The sequence below is a fragment of the Oratosquilla oratoria genome, chromosome 12 (genome assembly GCF_046742065.1).
Source record: "Oratosquilla oratoria isolate Oo_2021 chromosome 12, ASM4674206v1, whole genome shotgun sequence".
NCBI classification, from domain to species: domain Eukaryota; kingdom Metazoa; phylum Arthropoda; class Malacostraca; order Stomatopoda; family Squillidae; genus Oratosquilla; species Oratosquilla oratoria.
The window spans coordinates 22,612,893-22,640,010 of NC_134788.1; the positions used below are offsets into that span (position 1 = coordinate 22,612,893).

Below are 27,118 nucleotides of genomic sequence, written 5' to 3' on the forward strand. Positions count from 1 at the left end.
GAAGTGGGACTAGGCATCCTTCTCCTTGTAGCCCCACAGGGGACACTCCTAAACGAAAAGGTAAAGGCATAAGAGGGTCTCGGAGTTTTCGGACCAGCACCCTAAGGTTTGGGTCTTCTAATGTGCTTGGATGTGGTACAGATCGGAGTAAAAAGAAAGAGATAGGTAATTGTTTGTGAGAAGAAAGATGGATGTGTTGGCTTTGAGTGAAACTAAGTTGAAAGGGAAGGGTGAGTGTAAGTGGGAGGTTATCAGGAGTGAAGAGAGGGTGAGGGAGGGATGGGGTGGCTATTCTAGTAAGTGAATAAATAAGTAAACGTTTAGTGGAGTGGAAGGTTTCCTCAAGGATAATGTGGATGAAGGTGAAACTGGGAAAGGAGATGTGAGTCTTTATAAGTGCATATGGGCCTGGCAGTGAGAAGAGTGTAGAAGAAAGGGAGGCCTTTTGGATAGATTTAAATGAGTGCATAGAGGACTTGGGAGAAATGTCAATGTAATAGTACTGGGAGACTTAATGCTAGAGTAGGAAATGGTCCAATTGATGGAGTGGCTGGGAAATGTGGAGTTCCAGGAAAGAATCGTAGTGGAGAGTTGATGGTGGAAATGTGTCTACACAGAGAGTTGATGGTGGAAATGTGTCTAGAGAGTTGATGATAGCAAATACAGTGTTTCAGAAGAAAGTCAAACATAAGTATACATGGGAGAGGGTGGTGGATGGAAGGGTGGTAGATAGTGTTGATGGATTATGTGGTGGTAAATAGGATTATGATAGGAAGAGTTAAGGATGTACATGTGCTAAGGGGAGAGGGTGGGGGAATATCAGATCATTTTTTGGTGGAAGGTAAGTTGAGAGTGGAGGATAGATGGAGAAAGAGGAAAGGGACAAAAGGTAGGGAGGTGCTTAGAGTGAACTTTTTAAATGAAAAGGAAAAGGAGAAGGAGTACAAAAAGAAGCTGAAGGAGGAGTGGGAGGGAGTGAAAGATAGAGTGGAGCTAGGAGTGGGGGAGGAATAGGGATGGTTCAAGGAGGGAGTCACAAAGTGTGCAAGGATGGTGTGTGGAACAAGAAGGAGAGGAGGAAATAGAAGGAAGGGTAGTGAATGGTGAGATGAGGAAATAAAGAAGGTTGTACAGGGTTCCCACAGAAAGTTGAAAACTAAATTCCAGGACTTTTCCAGGATATTCCAGGATAAAAATCATCAAATTTCCAGGACTTTGAGCGGAATATCTGAAACAATTTTCAAATACAAACTGATCTTTCTGGCCTCGTCCACCCCTTACAGCCAGCCGATTCCACCCACTTTATTACACTATGCAGTCTTCCTCTGTTAGATTACAATATATATATATCTATATACATATATATATATATATATATATATATATATATATATATATATATATCAGAGTATCAGGTATAATTTATTCTTTGCTCTTTCTTGAAAATAGTCACTCCATTGATTTCAGTTTCTGCTTGAGGTCTTGTAGTTTCTTTTCCAGTTTGAGATTTTCATCCGCCTTCTCAGAAACTTTCAGTCTGAAAGCATTGGACTTAGTCATGCTCTGTTTCTGCCTTCTTTGCCAGCTGGTCTGCTTCCTTGGTCATTGACTCCATACTATCTTTCAAGAGCTTCCTCTTTTTCTCTGCTGACTGGATATCCTCTTGTAGTGCCTTTCTCTTTGAGGATTTCTCATTATCTGTCTGTGACTTCTTCTGATCCGCGAGGTACTGTTGGTATCTCATCCTCGATGCCCTGACATGCCTTTTCAGTCTGGGAGTGAAGGGTAACCCAGTGAAGTGCTGGCCCGTGGCTTGGATACTGTCATAGACTGTACGAAGAGTTACAATAGTCTTCTCCTGCATGTTCTGAACCAGGAGGTCCTTGTTCACAGAATAACCCCTTTCTACTGATGCCTGACCATGGGAGACTGTGAGAAGCATCTTGAAAACAGACCAGAGCTTGCTGTACTTGTGGTCTTTAAAGTACTTGCCCAGAAATATGTCCAGCGTCTCACTATCTGGGGTGAAGTTCTTGAAATCTGCTGCATGTTCCTGCCTCATCTCACTGCCAAGCGCCTTGTACTGAGCAAGGAGCTCATCGCACTCTTCCCCGGACAGCCTGTTGGCATTCAGAAGCATCTGGAGGATTTTCTGGAACTTCGTCGCCGCATCTGTAGAAGGAGCAACTAGTTTATTTGGAGCCAGTGCAGAGAGATATCGAACCAGGGACAGTTTCAAGGGACTCTTGTCCAACATCTTGGATGTGAGCTCTGATAGCAGTGTCACACACTCACTCTTGAATGCCAGGACCTTCAAATCACTTACCAGTTTCTTCTCAGCAGCTTTCTTCACAGACTCTCGAGCAGCAAATCCCAGATCTACAAGTTTTGGCAGCATCTGGTTCTTCTGGTCCTTGGGGTCCAGGTTGGCCAGTTTCTGCATGGTGTCTGCTTTGTCCAGAACTTCTTTTTTGATGAAACGTCCCATGAGCGCAACAACCACTTCCTTTAGCTTCTGTCCCAAGAACGGTGCCATGGGTGAATCTGTTTGAAACCTCTGAAGGAATGGCTGGAGTTGTTTAGCTACATAGATGAAGAATTATAGCTTTGCGACGGAGAGTGGGTCCTCACAGGCAGCTTTCACTGATGCAAATGAGGCAGTGCTAGGGGCCTTCTTGGGGTCTTTGAAGGATGCCACAAATTTCGCCACGTTGGGCCACATCTGCAATGCACGCTCTGCAACCTTTGCATCCTCAACCCATCTGTGCTGACAAAATTCCAATGGGTACAGCTTGCTCCCTGTGATAGTGGTGAAATCCTCTCTTCTTGCGGGGGTATCATGGAAGAGCTGCCACAGAGACCTTAGCAGGTTTCCAATCTTCCATCCAGTTTCGTTGGCCCCTTTCTGCAAGCTTCCGTGGACAGTGTGGAGTCCACAGCTTCGGATGTTCAGAAGTTCTGGGAGATCCTGTGTTTTGCGCTCCTGTTGCAGGTCATTGAAAAATTTCCAATTGACGTTAGGTCCATCCATTGACACCTGAAGCAGATGCTTGGGATCTAGTTGTTCTGTCCCTTCCTTGAAGTTGTTGAGTAGGTCGCTTGCTCGAGCATGCCCCAAGAACTGTGACCCAAAGTACCTTACACTGACCTGACCAGAATCATTGTCCCAGTAACGGACTATGAAGTCCATTTGTTCATTCTGTGAAACAGGGTTCATGCACTCATCAAAGGATATGGTATAGCACTCCGCACTTCTGACTTTCTCCACCAGCAGATCATGGAAATATGGAGACAGGCCAAAACAAACTGGATAAGCACACTTTGTAGCACCACATGAGAAAGTTTTAGCAATTTGGCTGTCCGGAAACATTCTTGGGAACAACATGCCCACACCAGATGATGAATTGAATGAGTAGTTGCTCATAACAAGCTTCAGAGCCCAGAGAACCTCTGCGTGGAGGGCAGCATCTGACACAGCAGCTGCAACCTCTGATCTTTGTGGAGCTGTACTTGTACTAGCAACTGGTGCACTGGAGGTGACATTGGCTGCAGCATCATCTGCCTTTTCGTCTTGCTTCTTTCCAAAGAAGTTGCGGATTGCTGATGGGTTTTGCCTTAACTGGCTGATCCTGTTATGCAAGTTGCTTTTCATGTGACTTCTCAGAGCGGAAACTCCCATGTTTGCTATGTCAGACACTGCACACTGTAGAATATTGAGCACAACCAACATCCATGCAACACTGAATTCAAGGACTTTCAATGACTTTTTTTAGCTGGTAGTCCTAATTCCAGGACCACTTGATATTTGGCAGAATTTCAGGACTTTTCCATGACTTTCCAGGATCACTTTTTTTTCCAGGACTTTCCAGAATTTTCAAGGACCGTGGAACCCTGGTTGTAGAAGAGAAGCAAGCTTACACAGATTGGTTACAAAATAGGACGAGGGAGTCATATGAGAGGTACAAAGAAATGAGAAGTAAAGCAAAAGGTAAAGGAGGAAAAGAGGAGAGCAGATTTGAAGTGGGGTAAGAGTATGACAAAATTTTGAAAGTAATAAAAAGATGTTTTGGAAAGAAATTAAGATAGGAAGAGGAGGCGAATCAAGTAGAGAAGAAAAGGTAAAAGGTGCAGATGGAGAGATGATAATGGAAGAGAAGGCAGTAAGGGGAAGATGGGCAGAATATTTTAGGGAGTTGCTAAATGTGAAGGAGGACAGGGAGGGAAAGATAGTTACAGTGGGAAATGCTAAGAAAATGAGAGTGATGAGTGAGAAAAATGGAGTAGAAATAAGAAAGAATGAAGTGAAGGCAGTTGTTAAGATGATGAAAGCAGGTAAGGCACCTGGTCTGGATGGATGCCATGCGGAATGTCTGAAAAAGGAGGTACAGTGATGGTGGACTGGCTGGTGAGGTTATTTAATGTTTGCTGGAGAGAGGGTAGAGTGCCGGAGGACTGGAGGAATGCCTGTATAGTTCCACTTTACAAGGGAAATGTGGACAAGTGTGAATGTAGTAGTTTCAGAGGGATTAGCTTGTTAAGTGTAGTTGGGAAGGCTTATGGGAGGATCTTGATTGAGAGGATTAGGAGAGGAACAGAGGGAGTAATTGGTGAGGAACAGTGTGGATTTAGGACAGGTAGAGGTTGTGTAGATCAGATCTTTGTGGTAAGACAAATATATGAGAAAGCTATAGGAAAGGGGAAGGATGTTTTTTGGGCTTTTATGGATCTGGAAAAGGCTTATGATAGGGTAGACAGAAAGGCAATGTGGGAGGTTATGCAGATATATGGGATAGGAGGAAAGCTTCTAGGAGCTGTCAAGAGTTTTTATGAGAGTAGTAGAGCTTGTATGGGGCAGAAACGTGGAACATAAGAGAAGGAGAGAAAAGGAGTTTGAATGTGTTTGAGATGAGGTGTCTGAGAAGTATGGTGGGGGTTACTAGGCTGGATAGAGTGAGAAATGAGGAGGTGAGGAGGAGAACAGGGGTGAAAAAGGAGCTGGGAGATAGGGTTGATGAAAGAATATTAGGATGGTTTGGACACATGGAAAGAATGAGTGAAGAAAGACTAGTAAAAGAGGTATGGAAGGCAGATGTGGAGGGAGTGAACATGAGGGGACGTCCTAGGATGAGGTGGATGGATGGGGTGAAGGGGGCTTTGGGGAAGAGGGGAATGTCTGTTGAGGAAGGGAGAGGACGGAAGACAGAGGTGAGTGGAGAATGGTTGTATATGGATGATGTTGTGATTGCATGAGGAGGAATGGGCGGGGGGTGGGGGGTGGGGTAGTATGTGTGAGTAAATTTTGACGCAGCCCGAAGGGATTTCTCCCCGTCCTCTCCTTATATGCAAGGGGGGACGGAGAGGGGGGTCGCCGATTAAATGAAACGGCCTTGCTGTGGATGTGTTGTGTCTTGCGACACTGCTTCTGACCCAGGGCGGTGGGCAGGGTGCAGGGATGACCCGTCATCCAGGAGGTGCTCAGATGAGAGGGAGGGTGGGAGGGGTGTGGAGTGTATTTAGGGATGAAATGGGTGGGAGTGTTTTTATGCCTTTCCCTTTTTGGCTACCTCCCTTGAAAGGGGGAAAAAGCCTTGGTATATGTATGTATGTAGTAGAGCTTGTGTCAGGATAAGAAATGAAGAGAGTGGTTCAAGGCAAAGGTGGGACTTCATCAAGGATGCGTTATGTCGCCCTGGCTGTTCAACTTATACATGGATGGGGTGGTGCAAGAGGTAAATGCAAGGGTAGTGGGTCAGGTATTGGAGATGGTTAAAGAAAATGGAGAAAAGTGGGAGGTGAGCCAGCTGTTATTTGCTGACGACACTGTGCTTGTGGCAGGATTGGAGGAGGGATTGAGGAAGTTGGTGACAGACTTTGGGAGAGTATGTGATAGAAGAAAGCTAAAGATAAATGTGAGTAGAAGTAAGGTGATGAGATGTAAAAGGGGTGGAAGTGGCAGTAGACTGGAAGTGAGCATTAAGGGGGAGCGACTGGAGGAAGTGGATAGTTTTAGATACTTGGGTGCAAATGTGGCAGGAAAAGGTGGAGTGAGGGTGGAGGTAGAATGTAGATTGAGAGAAGTGAATAAATGCCTTGGTGGATTGAAGAGTGTAATGAGGAATAGACATTTGGGGATGGATGCTAAGAGGAGACTGTATGAAGGAATGATTGTGCCAACAGCACTGTATGGGGCAGAAACATGGAACATAAGAGAGGAAGAGAGAAGGAGTTTGAATGTGTTTGAGATGAGGTGTCTGAGAAGTATGATGGGGGTTACTAGGCTAGAGTGAGAAATGAGGTGAGGAGAAGAACGAGGGTGGAAAGGGAGTTGGGGGATAAGGTTGATGAAAGAGTATTAGGATGGTTTGGACACATGGAAAGAGTGAAGAAAGACTAGTAAAAGAGGTATGGAAGGCAGATGTGGAGGGAGTGAGCATGAGGGGACGTCCTAGGATGAGTGGATGGATGGGGTGAAGGGGGCTTTGGGGAAGAGGGGAATGTCTGTTGAGGAAGAACGGGAGAGGACAGATGACAGGGGTGAATGGAGAATGGTTGTATATGATGTTGTGATGCATGAGGTGAAATGAGTGAGGGGGTGGGGGGTGAGGTAGTATGTGTGAGCAAAATTCGACACAGCCTGGAGGGATTTCTCCCCGTCTTCTCATTTTATGCATGGGGGATGGAGAGGGAGGGTCACCGATTTAATGAAGTGGCCTTGATGTGGATGTGCTGTGTCGTGCGACACTGCTTCTGACCCAGGGCAGTGGACAAGGTGCAGGGATGACCCATCGTCCAGGAGGTGCTAAGATAAGAGGGAGGGTGGAGGGGTGTGGAGTGTATTCAGGAGCAGAATGGGTCTGAGTGATTTTATGCCTTTCCCTTTTTGGCTACCTCCCTTGTAAGGGGGATAAAGCCTTGGTATATGTATGTAATCACATTAGCTTTTCATTTTAATTCCATGTCATCACGATCGAGATTGACAAAGAGCTCAATGGAGACATATGCGGAAACTGATACGTAGTGAAGCCAAGGACTCGAACTCAGCTCCGACGTACCAAGTGAACAGTGACTCGAACCACTGCACCATCAAGAGAGATATAAGTTGAGCACAGTTTCTTATATTTGTATGCTTGAGTTACATACATATACATGAATCTTATGCTCAACCCATCCCCGCTATGATAGTGCAATGGTAGTATGTACGTGTGGGTGTTTTATATATATATTTATCAATTCATTTATGAATTTTTTTGTAACCAGAAACAGCCACTGGATTGGTCCCTAAGTCACCCAAGGGAGATATAGTATGTTGTCCATATATGGCTATAGTGGGACGGTGTAAGATATCGTGTTCAGTGTCTTCTCTGGGAGAGTTACATCTGGGGCAGTCTGATTACAGTTGTAGTTGTTGTTGTCCCCTAGACTGTCTGCATGAGCAGTCCTGTTTAAATTATAGTAGGACTATTCTGTGATGACCTCGTCTTAGTGTTGGACAATGAGCTAAATACAGTTATGCTAGTATGGCTCTGGATTCTTGTGGGAGGGTCTTTTCTACCGAATTATTGTCCAAAGGGTTTCCATGTTTAGTGGTCAATCTTGAAATGCCTCTTTTGTGATCAGGATGTGAAAGTGTTTTTGAACTTACATGTTATGTGGTGCGGGTTAAAGGCTATTGTAGGTGCAGAGTCATATGCTGCTGGTGTAAGCAGCATATGTGTATAGAGGGCTGTGTTTGTGAGAGATGGATTAGGGTTGAGGGCTTTTACACAGAACTGATTCCAACCTTATGCACAGAGAGAGGGAGAGAGGGAGGGAGTAGAGAGTAGAGAGAGAGAGGGAAAGCTGTTATCTAGTTTTATAGAAGTGACACTCAGAATTACTGGAGGTAAACTTATGTCAAGACTTTATTACAGGGTTTATGGACATGACACTACACATATCCCTTACATGAGTGATGATGATATGGTTTAACATACAAACTCCCCCTATCAGAAGGCTAGGACGGTGCTCCCTTACAGAGGACTTTGTAGCACGGAATTAAATAAACCATGCCCTTGGTTTAACTTCACCAGTGGCAGGACTTGAACCGCCACCCCCTCGACCTTTGCTGCAAGTAACGATGCCCTTCTGGGGTATTGGCTGCTTGTTATTGTGGCAAAATAGCATGCAGTCGATACTTTAGGGTCTATATGGGGCGCCCCTACGGACCAGAGTCACACATCATTTTGTCTATGATAGAAGAAATTCTGTTCATAGAGAAATGATGACACTTTTATACTACGGCTGTCCCTCCGTTTTGCTGTCCCCCAACCCCTTGTTGCTGTCCTGTACCATTTCTCTGAGTATTATCTTTCTGTGATGGGGGAATTCCCTGTGGTGGGGGAAAAGAATACTGCCACCAAGTATCCCACTTGGATCGTAAGAGGCGAGAAGAAAGGGACGGGGAGAGGGACTAGGAATCCTTCTCCCTGTAGCCCCACGGGGCACACATCCTAAAGAGAAAAGTGAAGGCATAAGGGGTGCTAGAGGGCCTCAGGCCAGCACCCTAAGGTTTGGGTTTTTAATGTGCGTGGATTTGGTACAGATGAGAGTAAAAGGGAAGAGATAGGTAGTATGTTTGTGAGAAGAAAGATGGATGTGTTGGCTTTGAGTGAAACTAAGTTGAAAGGGAAGGGTGAGTGTAAGTTTGGGAGTGTAAGTGGGAGGTTATCAGGAGTGAAGAGAGGGTGAGGGAGGGAAGGGGTGGCTATTCTAGTAAGTGAGGAGATAGGTAAACAGGTAGTGGAGTGGAAGGAGGTTTCCTCAAGGATAATGTGGATGAAGGTGAAACTGGGAAAGGAGATGTGGGTTTTTGTAAGTGCATATGGGCCTGGCAGTGAGAAGAGCGTGGAAGAAAGGGAGGCCTTTTGGATAGATCTAAATGAGTGCATAGAGGGTTTACGAAGAAATGTCAATGTAATAGTACTGGGAGACCTTAATGCTAGGGTAGGAATTGGTCCAATCGATGGAGTGGTTGGGAAGTGTGGAGTTCCAGGAAAGAATCGTAGTGGAGAGTTGATGGTGGAAATGTGTCTAGAAAGAGAGTTGATGATAGCAAATACAGTGTTTCGGAAGAAAGTCAAGCATAAGTACACATGGGAGAGGGTGGTGGAGGGAAGGGTGGTAGATAGAGCGCTAATGGATTATGTAGTGGTAAATAGGATTATGATAGGAAGAGTTAAGGATGTACATGTGCTAAGGGGAGAGGGTGGGGGAATATCAGATCATTTTTTGGTGGAAGGTAAGCTGAGAGTGGAGGATAGATGGAGAAAGAGGAAAGGGACAAAAGGTAGGGAGGTTCTTAGAGTGAACTCCTTGAATGAAAAGGAAAAGGAGAAGGAGTACAAAAAGAAGCTGAAGGAGGAGTGGGAGGGAGTAAAGGATGGAGCAGAGATGGGTGTGGAGGAGGAACGGGGATGGTTCAAGGAGGGAGTCTTAAAGTGTGCAAGGATGGTAAGTGGAACAAGAAGGACAGGGGGAAATAGAAGAAAGGGTAGTGAATGGTGGGATGAGGAAACAAAAAAGGTTGTAGAAGAGAAGAAGCGAGCATTCACGGATTGGTTACAAAAGAGGACGGGGGAGTCATATGAGACGTACAAAGAAAAGAAAAGAGAAGTAAAGCAAAAGGTAAAGGAGGAAAAGAGGAGAGCAGATGTGACATGGGGTAGGAGTATGACAGAAAATTTTGAAAGTAATAAAAAAATGTTTTGGAAAGAAATTAAGATAGGAAGAGGAGGCGAATCAAGTAGAGAAGAAAAGGTAAAAGGTGCAGATGGAGAGATGATAATGGAAGAGATGGCAGTAAGGGGAAGATGGGCAGAATATTTTAGGGAGTTGCTAAATGTGAAGGAGGATAGGGAAGGAAAGATAGCTGCAGTGGGAAATGCGAAGAAAATGAGAGTGATGAGTGAGGAAAATGGAGGAGAAATAAGGAAGGATGAGGTGAAGGCAGTTGTAAAGATGATGAAAGCAGGTAAGGCACCTGGTCTGGATGGATGCCATGCAGAATGTCTGAAAAAGGGAGGTTCAGTGATGGTGGACTGGTTGGTGAGGTTATTTAATGTTTGCTGGAGAGAGGGTAGAGTACCGGAGGACTGGAGAAGTGCCTGTATAGTTCCTCTTTACAAGGGAAAAGGGGACAAGTGTGAATGTAGTAGTTTCAGAGGGATTAGCCTGTTAAGTGTAGTAGGGAAGGCTTATGGGAGGATCTTAATTAAGAGGATTAGGAGAGGAACAGGAGTAATTGGTGAGGAACAGTGTGGATTTAGGACAGGTAGAGGTTGTGTAGATCAGATCTTTGTGGTAAGACAGATATGTGAGAAAGCTATAGGAAAGGGGAAGGATGTTTTTTGGCCTTTTATGGATCTGGAAAAGGCTTATGATAGGGTAGACAGAAAAGCACTGTGGGAGGTTATGCAGATTTATGGGATAGGAGGAAAGCTTCTGGGAGCTGTCAAGAGTTTTTATGAGAGTAGTAGAGCTTGTGTCAGGATTAGAAATGGAGAGAGTGAGTGGTTTGAAGTAAAGGTGGGACTTCGTCAAGGATGCGTTATGTCACCCTGGCTGTTCAACTTATACATGGATGGGGTGGTGCGAGAGGTGAATGCAAGGGTAATGGGAAAGGGATTGGAGATGGTTAAAGAAAATGGAGAAAAGTGGGAGGTGAGCCAGCTGTTGTTTGCGGATGACACTGCGCTTGTGGCAGGGTCAGAGGAGGGATTGAGGAAGCTGGTGGCAGAGTTTGGGAGAGTATGTGATAGAAGAAAGCTAAAGATAAATGTAGGTAAAAGTAAGGTGATGAGATGTACAAGGGGAGAAAGTGGCAGTAGACTGGAAGTGAACATTAAGGGAGAGCGACTGGAGGAAGTGGATAGTTTTAGATACTTGGGTGCAAGTGCAGCAGGAAAAGGTGGAGTGAAGGTGGAGGTAGAATGTAGATTGAGAGAAGCGAGTAAATGCCTTGGTGGATTTAAGAGTGTAATGAGGAATAGACATTTGGGAATGGATGCGAAGAGGAGACTGTATGAAGGAGTGATTGTGCCAACAGCACTGTATGGGGCAGAAACGTGGAACATAAGAGAAGGAGAGAAAAGGAGTTTGAATGTGTTTGAGATGAGGTGTCTGAGAAGTATGGTGGGGGTTACTAGGCTGGATAGAGTGAGAAATGAGGAGGTGAGGAGGAGAACAGGGGTGAAAAAGGAGCTGGGAGATAGGGTTGATGAAAGAATATTAGGATGGTTTGGACACATGGAAAGAATGAGTGAAGAAAGACTAGTAAAAGAGGTATGGAAGGCAGATGTGGAGGGAGTGAACATGAGGGGACGTCCTAGGATGAGGTGGATGGATGGGGTGAAGGGGGCTTTGGGGAAGAGGGGAATGTCTGTTGAGGAAGGAAGGGAGAGGACGGAAGACAGAGGTGAGTGGAGAATGGTTGTATATGGATGATGTTGTGATTGCATGAGGAGGAATGGGCGGGGGGGTGGGGGTGGGGTAGTATGTGTGAGTAAATTTTGACGCAGCCCGAAGGGATTTCTCCCTGTCCTCTCCTTATATGCAAGGGGGGACGGAGAGGGGGGGTCGCCGATTAAATGAAGCAGCCTTGCTGTGGATGTGCTGTATCTTGCGACACTGCTTCTGACCCAGGGCGGTGGGCAGGGTGCAGGGATGACCCGTCATCCAGGAGGTGCTCAGATGAGAGGGAGGGTGGGAGGGGTGTGGAGTGTATTTAGGGATGAAATGGGTGGGAGTGTTTTATGCCTTTCCCTTTTTGGCTACCTCCCTTGTAAGGGGGAAAAAGCCTTGGTATATGTATGTATGTATGTAACGATGCCCTTACCCACTCAGACAGTGAATGAGTATTATCTTCCACAAAAAAATTACTTGATATTCCCCCACTCTCTCCACTTAGAACATGTACATCCAAAACTCTCCTTACTCTCCTCCTGGGTACCACTATTTATCACCCTTCCATCTACCGTCCTCTCCCATGTGTACTAATGCTTGACTTACTTCCCAAACAATGTATTTGCTATCATCAACTCTCTAGACACTTGAACCGCCACCCCCTCGACCTTTGCTGCAAGTAACGATGCCCTAACCCACTCAGCCAGTGAATGAGTATTGGCCGAATTAAATGGGGACCTTTTCCCTTGAATCCATGAGATGATTTGGTTTAATGTCGCAAACTCACCCCATCAGGAGGCTAGGATAGTGCCCCTTACAGAGGACTTTGTAGCATGGAATTCATTGAACTGTGCACATGGTCTAATCTAACGGCAGGATTCAAACTACCGTCCCCTCAACCTCCGCCACAAGTAGTGACGCTCTAACTCGCTTGGCCAGCGAGTGTCTATGTGTGAGAAAAATACGAAAAGAGGAGGACCCTAGACTTCTTCAACTCACTTTAACAATGTGTAGAGACACACAGTGATGTTCTTGTCCCCTATTACAGAGTCAGTAATATTAATAATAATACGTGTAATGATAAATTCCCTCACAGCTAAGGACTGGGTGCCCAATGATGGAAGAGGACCTTGATGTTTCTTTTGCCAAGCTTTGTTGCAGTTGAGAATGAGGCATTACAAAAGAGAGGACTATCTGTTCAGGAAGGAAGGGAGAAGAAAGAAGATAGAGGTGAATGGAGAGTGGTCGTGTATGGATGATGCTGTGATGCATGAGGGGGGAGGGGGTGGGGGATGGGGGGGGGGAAATGAGTACGTGTGAAAAATAATTTGACGCGGCCCGAAGGGATTTCTCCCCGTCTTCTCTTTTTTTGCATGAGGGGACAGAAAGTGGGGTCTCCAATTGAACGAAGTGGCCTTCTTGTGGATGTGCTATGTCAAGCTCCACTGCTTCTGACTCAAGGCAGTGGGCGAGATACAGGGATGACCCATCATCCTAGAGGAGCATATGAAAAGAGAGACGGAGGGAGAGATGGTGAATGGAAGTGGAGTAGGTGGAGATGAAATGGGTGGGAGTGGAATCATGCTTTTTGACCCTGGCTACCTCCCATGTAAGGGGGAAAAAGCCCTTGGTGTATGCCAGGCTTTGTGAATAATAATAATTAACAATAATATGAATAAATTCACTCACAGTCAACGATTGGGTGCCCAACAACGGCGGAGGACCTTGATGTTTCTTTTGCCAAGCTGGGCCAAGATACTGCTTTTGTTGTTGTTGTTGTTGTTGTTGTTGTTCCTGCGGCTGTTGTCTCCAGCTATTTCTTGATGAAGGCTGCAAAAAGCAAGCAATACTATAATTACTGCATGTGAAACTCCTGGGTTGTCACATTCTGAGTGCATGCAGAGAGAAAGGAGAGGAGAGAAGAGAGACAGATAATATTTTCATTTACTTATTTATATACCGGAGTGGTTGGGAAGTGGGAAGTGCCAGGAAAAAGTTAAAGTGGAGAGATGATAGGGGAGATGTGTCTAGAAAGAGAGTTGATGATAGCAAATACATTGTTTGGGAAGTAAGTCAAGCATAAATACACATGGGGGAGGGTGGTACATGGAAGGGTGATAAATAGTGGTATCCAGGAGGAGAGTAGGAAGAATTTTGGATGTACATGTTCTAAGAGGAGAGAGTGAGGGAATATCAAGTAACTTTTTTTGTGGAAGATAAGTTGAAAGTGAAGGACAGATGGAGAAAGAGGAAACAGACAGAAGGTATGGAGGTGCTTAGAGTAAACTGCTTCAATGAGAGAAAGAAAAGGAGGAATACAAGAAGAAGCTGAGAGAGGAGTGGGAGGGAGTGAAGGACAGAGTAGAGCTAGGAGTAGTGGAGGAATGTGGATGGTTCAAAGAGGGATTCACAGGGTATGTAAAGATGGTGTGTGGTACAAGAAGGACGGGAGGAAATTAGAACAAAGGGTAGTGAGTGGTGCGATGAGAAAGCAAAGAAGGTTATAGAAGAGAAGAAGCGAGCTTTCACAGATTGGTTACAAAATAGGATAAGGGAGTCATATGAGAGGTACAAAGAACAAGAAGAGAAGTAAAGCGTAAGAAAAAGGAGGCAAAAAGGAGGGGAGAAGTGAAATAGGGTAAGAGTATGATAGAAAATTCTGAATGTAATAAAGATGTTCTGGAAGGAAATTAAGCGAATCAAGTATAAAGGAATAGGTAAAAGGTGCATATGGAGATTTGACAATGGTAGAGACGGCAGTAAGAGGAAGAAGGGCAAAATATTGTAGGGAGTTGCTAAATGTGAAGGATAGGGAGGGAAAGGTAGTTTCAGTGGGAGGTGTTAAGAAAATGACAGTGTTGGATGAGCAAAACGGAGAAATAAGGAAAGACGAAGGTGAAAACAGTTATCAAAATGATGAGAGCAGGTAAGGCACCTGGGTTAGATGGGTGTCCTGCAAAATAGAGCCTGTATAGTTCTGCTTTACAAGGGAAAAGGGGACAAGTGTGAGTGTTGTAGTCTCAGAGGGATCAGCTTGTTGAGTGTAGTTGAGAAGGCTTATGGGAGGCTTTTGATTGAGAGGATTAGAAGAAAAACAAAGGAAGTCATTGGTATCACTTGTAACAAAGCATGACCCCCAAATATATATATATATATATATATATATATATATATATATATACACATACACACACACACACTGAATGGTCCTCACTGCAGATATTAATCTTTTTCAATCACATTAACTTTTCACTTTAATTCCATGTCATTATGATCGAGATTGACAAAGAGCTCGACGGAGATATATGCGGAAACTGATACGTAGTGAAGCCAAGGACTCGAACTCAGCTCTGACATACCACGTGAACAGTGACTCGAACCACTGCGCCATCAAGAGAGATATAAGTTGAGCACAGTTTCTTATATTTGTATGCTTGAGTTACATATACATGAATCTTATGCTCAACCCATCCCCGCAATGATGGTGCAATGGTAGTATGTGCACGTGGGTAAGTGTTTTATATATATATTTATCAATTCATTTATTCATTTTTTGTAACCAGGAACAGCCACTGGATTGGCCCCTAAGTCACCCAAGGAAGATATAGTATGTTGTCCGTATATGGCTACAGTGGGATGGTGTAAGATGTTGTGTTCAGTGTCTTCTCTGGGATAGTTACATCTGGAGCAGTCTGATTACAGTTGTAGTTGTTGGTGTTGTTGTTGTTGTTGTCGTTCCCTAGACTGTCTGTCCGAACAGTCCCGTCTCCCCAAGGAATTCCATAGCCGAAACTGGGTTTTCCCACAAATCCTTTATAGAGCATATGTTGTGTTGTTTGCGTGCATGATTGTGTATAATGCAGTCTTCCATTATGTGTTGTATGGTATGGGGTGAAGTGTTACATCCTGGGCAGCTGTTCACAATGCGGTCATCCAGCCTATTCTGGTAGCTTAAAAGTGCTGGGTGGTGACCGCACTGCAGTCTGGCCAAGTGGAATCTGTCCTTTCATGGGAGAGAGGATTCAGAAGGGTGGATATCAGGGGGTCTGGCATGCAGCAGTGTGTTGTCTTTCAGTGTGTTAATGGAGCGGTGAGTGATATGATTATGAATATGTTTCCGGAGGCTGGTATTTGGTGGTTGTGGAGGAAGAGAAGAGAGTATCTGTGCATGATACAGGTCTTTGGGTGTTGTTTTAATGTTTCTTGGTGTGTGTGGGCATTCTGCTATGTAGTGTAGCGGGTGTGATGTGTTTGTGGTGGCTGCGGTAAGTGTTTGTGTGCCTCTCATGTCGAGGTGGTCCTTGACTTTGAGGACTTTTGTTTCATGGTGTAATTGGTCTGTAGGTGTTGTATTTGTGCAGCCTGTAATTGTTTTTAGGGCTTTGTTTTGTATGATTTGAAGGGTGTTGTGGCGTGTCTCACTGAGATTAGGAGCCCATGCAGGACTCGCATAATTTAACACTGAGCGTATGCATTGTTTGTATATTGTTATATTAGTTTCTTTGTTTTGTCCAAATGTTGTTCCAGTGATTGACTTAAGTGCGTTAAGTCTGGGTGTGCATTTGTTTTTTATGTTTGTGATGTGTTGTTTGAAAGACATGGATGTATCGTATGTTACACCAAGAATTTTCGGTGTGTTTGTGTGTGGTATTAGAGTGTTGTTGATGTAGAGATGAGGTATGTATTTGTGTTCTTTTGTCCAGTTGGTGAGAAGTGTTGCTGTAGATTTGGTTGGAGCTATTTTGAGTCTGTTTGTGATGAACCATGTGTTGAGTGTGTCAAGGTATGGCTGGATTATTTCTGCAGCTTTGTCTGTGTTACGATGTGTGCATGTGATTGTTATGTCGTCTGCGTAGGAAGAGATTTGTATTTCTGAGGTATCTGGCGTGGGTAAGTCATGCATGTATAGATTAAATAGTGTGGGGGATAGAACAGAGCCCTGTGGTACTCCGTTCTTAATGTTTCTGATGTGCGATGATTGGCCATTATATGACACGTAAGCATTCCTACCTGCCAGATAATTGGCCAGCCATCTTTTGGTGTTATTGTGCATGTCTGTATTATATATTTTATTTGTTAGGTTGTGGCGGGGGATAGCATCAAAAGCTTTACTAATGTCTAATGTTATAAGAAGTGTTCTTTGGTGGGGCCTATCTGAATTGATGCCATCTAAAATTCTTTGTGTGAGGTTTGTCAGAAGAGTGTTTGTGGAGTTTAGTGGCCTAAAACCGTGTTGTGAGTCAGCAAGGGGAATATGTGGTGTGACAAGTTTAAGTATTAGGCGTTCAATGACTTTAGAGGGGGTGCAGAGAAGTGTGATTGGACGGTGCGATGTTGGGATTGTTGGGTCTTTGTTCGGTTTTGGAATGGTGATTATTTTACCATGCTTCCAGATGTCGGGTATAGTGTTGTGTGAATAGCTGTAGTTTGCAATGTTTGTGAGTGCGTGTATACCTTGTGGTCCAATGTGTTTTAGGTGGATGTTGCTTATGTTATCAGGGCCACAGGCAGATGAGTGCTTGAGACTATGTATTATGAGTTTTGTCTGACTGTCTATAAAGGGTATATAGTCTGAGTCTGTGGGAAAGTCTTTCTTACGTCGAATGGTGCGTCGGTCGTCAGGGTGAGAAGTGAGATGGCTTGTCTGTGCAAAATGATGTATGAGTGCATTTGCTTGTTGTCTGTTTGAGGGTAGATTATCTGTTGTTGTGATTATTGCTGCGTAGTGTTACTGTTGGATAGTGTAATGCTGTTGAGTGTTTTGTACAATTTGCTGGTGTTTTTTTTGTGATCAAGTGTATTGATAAAGTTTTGCCAATTTTGTGTTTTTTGTTCATGTATTTTATTGGCAATCACAGTGTTTAGTGTTTGTATTTGGTCTGCTATGTTTTGAGAGATAGGTGTGGGGGTATTGTGTTTAAGTGTGTCACGTTGTCTGATGAGGCTTTGGATTTCTGGTGTGAAGTTGGGGTTGTGTGATTTTCTGTTGCCTCTAGGGATGTATCTCTTGTCTGCATTTTGTATGATTGTATTAAAAGTGTGCACAGCATTGTTTATGTTTGTGATTGGTGTACTGTTAAGTGTTTCAAAATGTTGTTCTGTCTCTTCAGTAAAAGCTTCCCAGTTAGCTCTCTTGTAATTGGTGTAAGTGTGTCTGTGGCCGACTGGGGTGCATCTTGTTTTGGTGGTGATGATGATTGGAAGATGGTCAGAGCCAAGGATTCTGACCACTCTCCATGATGTTGTTGAGGTTAGGCAGGGGGAGCAAAAGGTGATATCAGGAGAGGAGGGAGTGTAGAGGGCTTGGTGTGGGATATGTGTATGATTATGTGTGTTGTTCATGATAGTCAATGAGTCAAACTGAGTCTGTATATCAAGCCCTCTGTCTGTGTCAGGGTTGTCGACATACCAGGCAGACGACTTGGCGTTGAAGTCTCCACCCATGATCAGGTTGGGGATTGAGGCTAGTTGGCTAAAAAGAGGCCTGAAGGTGTCTGGAACTGTGGGGGATGATTGGGGGGGAATGTACATGTTAACTATTGTCAGTGTTGATTTGTTGCCTGTGCAGATTCGAATGGATTGGATTTCTGTTGTGTTATCTGTGGTAGGGAGGAGAATTTTGGTTGTGGCACTTGTGTCCACAAAACAGATGGAGTGGTGGATCAGGGTGATGAGTCCACCGCCATAGCCGTCAGTCCGGTCTTGTCTGATGGTGGTGTAATTATGAAATGATGGTGTTTTGTGTGAGTGTCTTAGTTTTGTTTCTTGTAAAATCGCAATGTGTATGTTGTGTTGTTTAAGAAAGTGTTCAAGTTCATGTTTTTTCATGTTAATACCGTCAATGTTGTGTTGTAATATGTTGATGGTGTGTGTTTTGTATGTGTTGTATGTTGCCGTTTGGGGTTGAGGTTGGGGTGGTAGTGGGGAAGGTGTAGGATCTGGGTCAGAGGGGGGGAAAGGAGAGATCGGGGACAAAGGAAGGAGAGTACTAATCGGGAGTAAGGGCAGAGGGAAATTGTGAGTGGGTAAGGGTGCTGGCTGTGGTTGGGGAGGTGGGGGTGGAGTTACTGGAGGGCAGGTAGAACATGTCCAAGTGTTTGTGTATTGGTTTGTGTCAGCAAGTGTTGTACAAGTGAGGTGGGCCCAGTTTTTGCACATATTGCACTGAAATGAGCCCTTTGTCTGTCTGCTCGAAGTAATGGGTTTAGAGCATGTTGGGCATGTGTATTTTGTGGTGGGCCCAGGATTGCTCTCTACATCTCCAGCTAAAAGTAGAAGAGGGGTGATTGCCAGAAAATCACCCCTTGGTGCAGAAAAAACATAATATTGCATGTTGGGAAAAAAGATTGTGGTACTCCCCAAGGTAGGCGTAGCTCCTCTTGGGGATCGGTGCCACCTGCGTAGAGCCGGTGGCCAGGGGTAGTTGCTGTCGTTTGGCCCCCAACTCTTGGGGTTGGGGGGTGGTCCCACGACGTAGATGCTGCAGTGTTGTCGTTCCTTAGACTGTCTGTCTGAGCAGTCCCGTCTCCCCAAGGAACGCCACAGCCGAAACTGGGTTTTCTCACAAATCCTTTATAGAGTGTATGTTGTGTTGTTTGTGTGCATGATTGTGTATAATGCAGTCTTCCATTATGTGTTGTATGGTATGGGGTGAAGTGTTACATCCTGGGCAGCTGTTCACAACGCGGTCATCCAGCCTCTTCTGATAGCTTAGAAGTGCTGGGTGGTGGCTGCAACGCAGTCTGGCCAGGTGGACTCTATCCTTTCGTGGGAGAGAGGATTCAGAGGGGTGGATATCGGGGGGTCTGGCATGCAGCAGTGTGTTGTCTTTCAGTGTGTTAATGGAGCGGTGAGTGATATGATTATGAATATGTTTCCGGAGGCTGGTATTTGGTGGTTGTGGAGGAAGAGAAGAGAGTATCTGTGTGTGATACAGGTCTTTGGGTGTTGTTTTAATGTATCTTGGTGTGTGTGGGCATTCTGCTATGTAGTGTAGCGGGTGTGATGTGTTTGTGGTGGCTGCGGCAAGTGTTTGTGTGCCTCTCATGTCGAGGTGGTCCTTGACTTTGAGGACTTTTGTTTCGTGGTGTAAATGGTCTGTAGGTGTTGTATTTGTGCAGCCTGTAATTGTTTTTAGGGCTTTGTTTTGTATGATTTGAAGGGTGTTGTGGTGTGTCTTACCAAGATTAGGAGCCTATGCAGGACTCACATAATTCATCACTGAGCATATGCATTGTTTGTATATTGTTGTATTAGTTTCTTTGTTTTGTCCAAATGTTGTTCCAGCGATTGGCTTAAGTGCATTAAGTCTAGGTGTGCATTTGTTTTTTATGTTTGTGATGTGCTGTTTGAAAGACATGGATGTATCGTAGGTTACACCAAGAATTTTCGGTGTGTTTGTGTATGGTATTAGTGTTGTTGATGTAGGGATGAGGTATGTATTTGTGTTCTTTTGTCCAGTTGGTGAGAAGTGTTGCTGTAGATTTGGTTGGAGCTATTTTGAGTCTGTTTGTGATGAACCATGTGTTGAGTGTATCAAGGACAGTTGTAGTTGTTGTTGTCCCCTAGACTGTCTGTCTGAGCAGTCCTGTTTGATTATAGTAGGACTATTCTGTGATGACCTCGTCTTAGTGTTGGACAATGTGCTAAATGCAGTTATGCTAGTATGGCTCTGGCTACTTGTGGGAGGGTCTTTTCTACTGAACTATTGTCCAAAGGGTTTCCATGTTTAGTGGTCAATCTTGAAATGACTCTTTTGTGATCTGGATGTGAAAGTGTTTTTGAACTTACATGTTATGTGGTGCGGGTTAAAGGTTATTGTAGGTGCAGAGTCATATGCTGCTGGTGTAAGCAGCATATGTATTTACCTAGTTGTATTCTGCGGGAAAGGGAGCTATGCTCATGGTGTCCCGCCATTGTATCTCGCAGTGTCTAGTTTGCTTTTAAACTCATGAATGGTTTTTGTGCATACTATTTCATTATCCAGTTTGTTCCAAGTGTCCAAAACTCTATGTGGTAAACTGTTTTTCTTCAGTTCTCTTCTATAGCAATGTTTTTTTTATTTTCTTTCCATGTCCATTTGTGTATAGAGGGTTGTGTTTGTGAGAGATGGATTAGGGTTGAAGCTTTTGCACAGAACTGATTCCAACCTTAGGCACAGAGAGAGGGAGAGAGGGAGAGAGTAGAGAGTAGAGAGTGTAGAGAGAGAGAGAGTAGAAAGAGCGAGAGAGAGAGAACTGTTATCTAGTTTATAGAAGTGACACTCAGAATTACTGGAGCTAAACTTATGTCAAGACTCTATTACAGGGTTTATGGACATGACACTACACATCTCCCGTACATGAGTGATGATGATATGGTTAACATACAAACTCCCCCTATCAGAAGGCTAGGACGGTGCTCCCTTACAGAGGACTTTGTAGCACGGAATTAAATAAACCATGCCCTTGGTTCAACTTCACCGGTGGCAGGACTTGAACTGCCACCCCTTTGACCTTTGCTGCAAGTAACGATGCCCTAACCCACTCAGACAGTGAATGAGTATTATCTTACACAAAAAAATTACTTGATATTCCCCCACTCTCTCCACTTAGAACATGTACATCCAAAACTCTTCCTACTCTCCTCCTGGGTACCACTATTTATCATCCTTCCATCTACCATCCTCTCCCATGTGTACTTATGCTTGACTTACTTCCCAAACAATGTATTTGCTATCATCAACTCTCTAGACACTTGAACCGCCACCCCCTCGACCTTTGCTGCAAGTAATGATGCCCTAACCCACTCAGCCAGTGAATGAGTATTGGCCGAATTAAATGGGGACCTTTTCCCTTGAATCCATGAGATGATTTGGTTTAATGTCGCAAACTCACCCCATCAGGAGGCTAGGATAGTGACCCTTACAGAGGACTTTGTAGCATGGAATTCATTGAAATGTGCACATGGTCTAATCTAACGGCAGGATTCAAACTACTGTTCCTCAACCTCTGCCACAAGTAGTGACACTTTACCTCGCTTGGCCTGCGAGTATCCATGTGTGAGAAAAATACGAAAAGAGGAGGACTCTAGACTTCTTCAACTCACTTTAACAATGTGAAGAGACACACAGTGATGTTCTTGTCCCCTATTACAGAGTCAGTGATATTAATAATAATATGTGTAATGATAAATTCCCTCACAGCTGAGGACTGGGTGCCAAATGATGGAAGAGGACCTTGATGTTTCTTTTGCCTAGCTTTGTTGCCGTTGAGAATAAGGCATTGCAAAAGAGAGGAATATCAGTTGAGGAGGGAAGGGAGAAGACAGAAGATAGAGGTGAGTGGAGAGTGGTTGTGTATTGATGATGCTGTGATGCATGAGGGAGGAGTGGGTGAGGGATGGGGGGAAGGGAGTACGTGTGAAAAATAATTTGACACAGCCCGAAGGGATTTCTCCCCGTCTTCTCTTTTTTTGCATGAGGGGACAGAAAGTGGGGTCTCCAATTGAACGAAGTGGCCTTCTTCTGGATGTGCTATGTCAAGCTCCACTGCTTCTGACTCAAGGCAGTGGGCAAGATACAGGGATGACCCATCATCCTAGAGGAACCATGAAAAGAGAGACAGAGGGAGAGATGCTGAATGGAAGTGGAGTAGGTGGAGATGAAATGGGTGGGAGTGGAATCATGCTTTTTGACTTTGGCTACCTCCCATGTAAGGGGGAAAAAGCCCTTGGTGTATGCCAGGCTTTGTGAATAACAATAATTAACAATAATATGAATAAATTCACTCACAGTCAAAGATTGGGTGCCCAACGACGGCAGGGGACCTTGATGTTTCTTTTGCCGAGCTGGGCCAACATACTGCTGTTGTTGTTGTTGTTCCTGCGGCTGTAGTCTCCAGCCAATTCGTGATGAAGGCTGCAAAAAGCAAGCAATACCATAATTACTGCATGTGAAACTCCTGGGTTGTCACATTCTGAGTGCATGCAGTGAGGAAGGAGAGGAGAGAAGAAGAGAGACAAAGAGAGAAAAGACAGAGATAATATTTTTATTTACTTATTTATATACCGGAGTGGTTGGGAAGTGGGGAGTGCCAGGAAAAAGTTAAAGTGGAGAGATGATAGGGGAGATGTGTCTAGAGAGTTGATGATAGCAAATACATTGTTTGGGAAGTAAGTCAAGCATAAGTACACATGGGGGAGGGTGATAAATAGTGGTATCCAGGAGGAGAGTAGGAAGAATTTTGGGTGTACATGTTCTAAGAGGAGAGAGTGGAGGAATATCAAGTAATTTATTTGTGGAAGATAAGTTGAAAGTGAAGGATAGATGGAGAAAGAGGAAACAGACAGAAGGTATGGAGGTGCTTAGAGTAAACTGCTTCAATGAGAGAAAGAAAAGGAGGAATACAAGAAGAAGCTGAGAGAGGAGTGGGAGGGAGTGAAGGATAGAGTAGAGCTAGGAGTAGAAGAGGAATGGGGATGGTTCAAAGAGGGATTCACAGGGTGTGCAAAGATGGTGTGTGGAACAAGAAGGACGGGAGGAAATTAGAAGGAAGGGTAGTGAGTGGTGCGATGAGAAAGCAAAGAAGGTTATAGAAGAGAAGAAGCGAGCTTTCACAGATTGGTTACAAAATAGAATAAGGGAGTCGTATGAGAGGTACAAAGAACAAGAAGAGAAGTAAAGCGTAAGATAAAGGAGGCAAAAAGGAGGGGAGAAGTGAAATAGGGTAAGAGTATGATAGAAAATTCTGAAAGTAATAAAGATGTTCTGGAAGGAAATTAAGCGAATCAAGTATGGAGGAATAGGTAAAAGGTATGGATGGAAAGTTGATAATGGAAGAGACAGTAGGAGGAAGAAGGGCAAAATAATTTAGGGAGTTGCTAAATGTGAAGGATAGGGAGGGAAAGGTAGTTTCAGTGGGAGGTGTTAAGAAAATGACAGTGTTGGATGAGCAAAACGGAGAAATAAGGAAAGACGAAGGTGAAAACAGTTATCAAAATGATGAGAGCAGGTAAGGCACCTGGGTTAGATGGGTGTCATGCAGAGGAGAGCCTGTATAGTTCTGCTTTACAAGGGAAAAGTGGACAAGTGTGAGTGTTGTAGTCTCAGAGGGATCAGTTTGTTGAGTGTAGTTGGGAAGGCTTATGGGAGGCTTTTGATTGAGAGGATTAGAAGAAAAACAAAGGAAACTGTTGGTATCACTTGTAATAAAGCATGACCCTCAAATATATATATATATATATATATATATATATATATATATATATATATACACACACACACTGAATGGTCCCCACTGCAGATATTATTCTTTTTCAATCACATTAGCTTTTCATTTTAATTCCATGTCATCACGATCGAGATTGACAAAGAGCTCGATGGAGACATATGCGGTAACTGATACGTAGTGAAGCCAAGGACTCAAACTCAGCTTCGACGTATCAAGTGAACAGTGACTCTAACCACTGCACCATCAAGAGAGATATAAGTTGAGCATAGTTTCTTATATTTTATGCTTGAGTTACATACATATACATGAATCTTATGCTCAACCCATCCCCGCAATGATGGTGCAATGGTAGTATGTACACGTGGGTAAGTGTTTTATATATATATTTATCAATTCATTTATTCATTTTTTTGTAACCAGGAACAGCCACTGGATTGGCCCCTAAGTCACCCAAGGGAGATATAGTATGTTGTCCATATATGGCTATAGTGGGACGGTGTAAGATGTCGTGTTCAGTGTCTTCTCTGGGAGAGTTACATCTGGGGCAGTCTGATTACAGTTGTAGTTGTTGTTGTCCCCTAGACTGCCTGTCTGAGCAGTCCTGTTTGATTATAGTAGGACTATTCTGTGATGACCTCGTCCTAGTGTTGGACAATGAGTTAAATACAGTTATGCTAGTATGGCTCTGGATTCTTGTGGGAGGGTCTTTTCTACTGAACTATTGTCCAAAGGGTTTCCATGTTTAGTGGTCAATCTTGAAATGCCTCTTTTGTGATCTGGATGTGAAAGTGTTTTTGAACTTACATGTTATGTGGTGCAGGTTAAAGGCTATTGTAGGTGCAGAGTCATATGCTGCTGGTGTAAGCAGCATATGTGTATGGAGGGTTGTGTTTGTGAGAGATGGATTAGGGTTGAGGGCTTTTACACAGAACTGATTCCAACCTTATGCACAGAGAGAGGGAGAGAGGGAGGGAGTAGAGAGTAGAGAGAGAGAGGGAAAGCTGTTATCTAGTTTTATAGAAGTGACACTCAGAATTACTGGAGGTAAACTTATGTCAAGACTCTATTACAGGGTTTATGGACATGACACTACACATATCCCTTACATAAGTGATGATGATATGGTTTTACATACAAACTCCCCCTATCAGAAGGCTAGGACGGTGCTCCCTTACAGAGGACTTTGTAGCACGGAATTAAATAAACTATGCCCTTGGTTTAACTTCACTGGTGGCAGGACTTGAACCGCCACCCCCTCGACCTTTGCTGCAAGTAACGATGCCCTTATCCACTCAGACAGTGAATGAGTATTATCTTACACAAAAAAATTACTTGATATTCCCCCACTCTCTCCACTTAGAACATGTACATCCAAAACTCTCCCTACTCTCCTCCTGGGTACCACTATTTATCACCCTTCCATCTACCGTCCTCTCCCATGTGTACTAATGCTTGACTTACTTCCCAAACAATGTATTTGCTATCATCAACTCTCTAGACACTTGAACCGCCACCCCCTCGACCTTTGCTGCAAGTAACGATGCCTTAACCCACTCAGCCAGTGAATGAGTATTGGCCGAATTAAATGGGGACCTTTTCCCTTGAATCCATGAGATGATTTGGTTTAATGTCGCAAACTCACCCCATCAGGAGGCTAGGATAGTGCCCCTTACAGAGGACTTTGTAGCATGGAATTCATTGAAATGTGCACATGGTCTAATCTAACAGCAGGATTCAAACTACAATCCACTCAACCTCTGCCACAAGTAGTGACGCTCTACCTCGCTCGGCCAGCGAGTGTCCATGTGTGAGAAAAATACGAAAAGAGGAGGACCCTAGACTTCTTGAACTCACTTTAACAATGTGTAGAGACACACAGTGATGTTCTTGTCCTCTATTACAGTCAGTAATATTAATAATAATACGTGTAACGATAAATTCCCTCACAGCTGAGGACTGTGTGCCCAATCATGGAAGAGGACCTTGATGTTTCTTTTGCCTAGCTTTGCTGCAGTTGAGAATGAGGCATTACAAAAGAGAGGAATATCTGTTGAGGAGGGAAGGGAGAAATCAGAAGATAGAGGTGAGTGGAGAGTGGTCGTGTATGGATGATGCTGTGATGCATGAGGGGGGAGTGGGTGGGGGATAGGGGGAAGGGAGTACGTGTGAAAAATAATTTGACGCGGCCCAAAGGGATTTCTCCCCGTCTTCTCTTTTTTTACATGAGGGGACAGAAAGTGGGGTCTCCAATTGAACAAAGTGGCCTTCTTGTGGATGTGCTGTGTCAAGCTCCACTGCTTCTGACCCAGGGCAGTGGGCGAGATACAGGGATGACCCATCATCCTAGAGGAGCCATGAAAAGAGAGACGGAGGGAGAGATGGTGAATGGAAGTGGAGTAGGTGGAGATGAAATGGGTGGGAGTGGAATCATGCTTTTTGACTTTGGCTACCTCCCATGTAACAATAATATGAATAAATTCACTCACAGTCAAAGACTGGGTGCCCAACGACGGCAGGGAGCCTTGATGTTTCTTTTGCCGAATTGAGTCAAGATACTGCTGTTGTTGTTGTTGTTGTTCCTGCGGCTGTAGTCTCCAGTTATTTCCTGCTGAAGGCTGCAAAAAGCAAGCAATACCATAATTACTTAAAGCTCAGCATGTGAAAGTCCTGGGTTGTCATATTCTGAGTGCATGCAGAGAGAAAGGAGAGGAGAGGAGAGAGACAAAGAGAGAAAAGACAGAGAGATAATATTTTTATTTACTTATTTATATACCGGAGTGGTTGGGAAGTGGGAAGTGCCAGGAAAAAGTTAAAGTGGAGAGATGATAGGGGAGATGTGTCTAGAGAGTTGATGATAGCAAATACATTGTTTGGGAAGTAAGTCAAGCATAAGTACACATGGGGGAGGGTGATAAATAGTGGTATCCAGGAGGAGAGTAGGAAGAATTTTGGATGTACATGTTCTAAGTGGAGAGAGTGGAGGAATATCAAGTAATTTATTTGTGGAAGATAAGTTGAAAGTGAAGGATAGATGGAGAAAGAGGAAACAGACAGAAGGTATGGAGGTGCTTAGAGTAAACTGCTTCAATGAGAGAAAGAAAAGGAGGAATACAAGAAGAAGCTGAGAGAGGAGTGGGAGGGAGTGAAGGATAGAGTAGAGCTAGGAGTAGAAGAGGAATGGGGATGGTTCAAAGAGGGATTCACAGGGTGTGCAAAGATGGTGTGTGGAACAAGAAGGACGGGAGGGAATTAGAAGGAAGGGTGGTGAGTGGTGCAATGAGAAAGCAAAGAAGGTTGTAGAAGAGAGGAAGCGAGCTTTCACAGATTGGTTACAAAATAGGATGAGGGAGTCATATGAGAGGTACAAAGAACAAGAAGAGAAGTAAAGCGTAAGATAAAGGAGGCAAAAAGGAGGGGAGAAGTGAAATAGGGTAAGAGTATGATAGAAAATTCTGAAAGTAATAAAGATG

The 27,118-nt window shown here is 44.1% G+C and overlaps 1 protein-coding gene across 5 annotated transcripts in view; it reads right to left on the bottom strand.

Moving 5' to 3' along the window:
* Window positions 1-27,118, bottom strand: part of LOC143031093 (5'-3' exoribonuclease 1-like) — a 169,705-nt gene that overhangs the window by 11,669 nt on the left and 130,918 nt on the right. For 4 of the 5 annotated variants that reach the window (XM_076194513.1, XM_076194512.1, XM_076194516.1 and 1 more), the window contains 3 exons: window positions 26,135-26,263; window positions 22,211-22,336; window positions 13,129-13,269 (listed from right to left, as the gene is read on the bottom strand). In XM_076194513.1, coding sequence (XP_076050628.1) covers window positions 13,129-13,269; window positions 22,211-22,336; window positions 26,135-26,263 — 396 coding nt within the window. Of the gene's footprint in view, window positions 1-13,128; window positions 13,270-19,058; window positions 19,197-22,210; window positions 22,337-26,134; window positions 26,264-27,118 lie in introns of those variants that run through there. The other variant, XM_076194514.1, reaches the window with a different exon arrangement.